Raw genomic sequence first — 1,118 nt, 5'->3', positions numbered from 1 at the left:
GAGAGGGAGAGGGAGAGGGAGAGGGAGAGGGAGAGGGAGAGGGAGAGGGAGAGAGAGAGAGAGAGAGAGAGAGAGAGAGAGAGAGAGAGAGAGAGGAAACTAGCTTTCTATTACACATTTATAATTGCTTGTGCATGTACTTTGTATCCACCAAGAGATTCGCTTATAAGCTTTGAAATGTTAACAACAGCCTGTGGACAGTGATAAAGTCTTGTTGGGTTAGTTTCTTTTCCAATAGGCTTTTCCCATTTTCCTCCAAAGTTGTTACCTTGTGCCACAGGAGAGAAAGAGAGAGAAATCCAATATCTTGCTTTTCCCTCCAAGCCTATTACATTATCTATACAACACACAAAACGCGAACAGACACGCTAAGACAGACACCCACCTCACTGGCAGCAAAGAAGGCGTTGTTTGCCTCGGCCATGTTCATATAGTTATTATTTCCCAACTGGAAAAAAAAAGAAACATTGATTTATGTTAATGGAAGGCAGAGTAAAACCTGGAGTTGTTTACTTAATACTCAGGAGCGATGGGGAAAGAAGGCTATCATAACGGGGTACGTGGGCTAACCTGGGAATGTGAAATTGTAACGTTAGTCAGCCCCTTCTGCAGCTACGGCATGGAGTTACACTATCGATAATTCTAGAAGACGGTTCTGTTCCTCCCCAGGACTGGTAGTGAAAGGAGACAGTCACAACCATTTTGCTGTCTGGTCACTAGTGTGCTGTTTATTAAACTGGCATTTGTCAGAGGCTGCAAGACAAGGAGCTCCCAAGAAAACCACCTGGACATGTTTTAAAGCATGCTGGGATTTCATACTTTATGTCTCAAGACCAGGCGTCACAAGTGTGGGTGGGTTAAAAATGTGAATTAAAGAGAATACAATTCAATTTCCAAGGCTCAAATTCTATTTTCTGGTGAACGGGGTGTGGTTTGAATATAAATAAATAAGACTAAAGACTATGTCTAAGATCTCCAAGCAGAGCTCACTGCCATATCTGCTCCATCAGAGCTGCTGAAAGCTGGGCTATTTAATCTCTCCATGTAACGTTAAGTGCAAGGAGGTTTAGAGGAGAAGCAGGATCCCATGAACACCGCAATTTTGATTTCATTCCCTA

The 1,118-nt window shown here is 42.9% G+C and overlaps 1 protein-coding gene across 2 annotated transcripts in view; it reads right to left on the bottom strand.

Moving 5' to 3' along the window:
- The window catches only part of Tox3 (TOX high mobility group box family member 3), a 28,198-nt gene extending 27,754 nt beyond the window's left edge, over positions 1 to 444 (bottom strand). For both annotated transcript variants that reach the window (XM_028755554.1, XM_028755555.1), the window contains exon 1: positions 386 to 444. In XM_028755554.1, coding sequence (XP_028611387.1) covers positions 386 to 430 — 45 coding nt within the window. In that variant the 5' untranslated portion in view covers positions 431 to 444. The remainder of the gene's footprint in view (positions 1 to 385) is intronic.
- Positions 445 to 1,118: the final 674 nt, after the last annotated feature.

The sequence above is a fragment of the Grammomys surdaster genome, unplaced genomic scaffold (genome assembly GCF_004785775.1).
Source record: "Grammomys surdaster isolate TR1022 unplaced genomic scaffold, NIH_TR_1.0 126063, whole genome shotgun sequence".
Taxonomy (NCBI): Eukaryota; Metazoa; Chordata; class Mammalia; order Rodentia; family Muridae; genus Grammomys; species Grammomys surdaster.
This window is presented reverse-complemented; position numbering and strand designations above follow the sequence as displayed.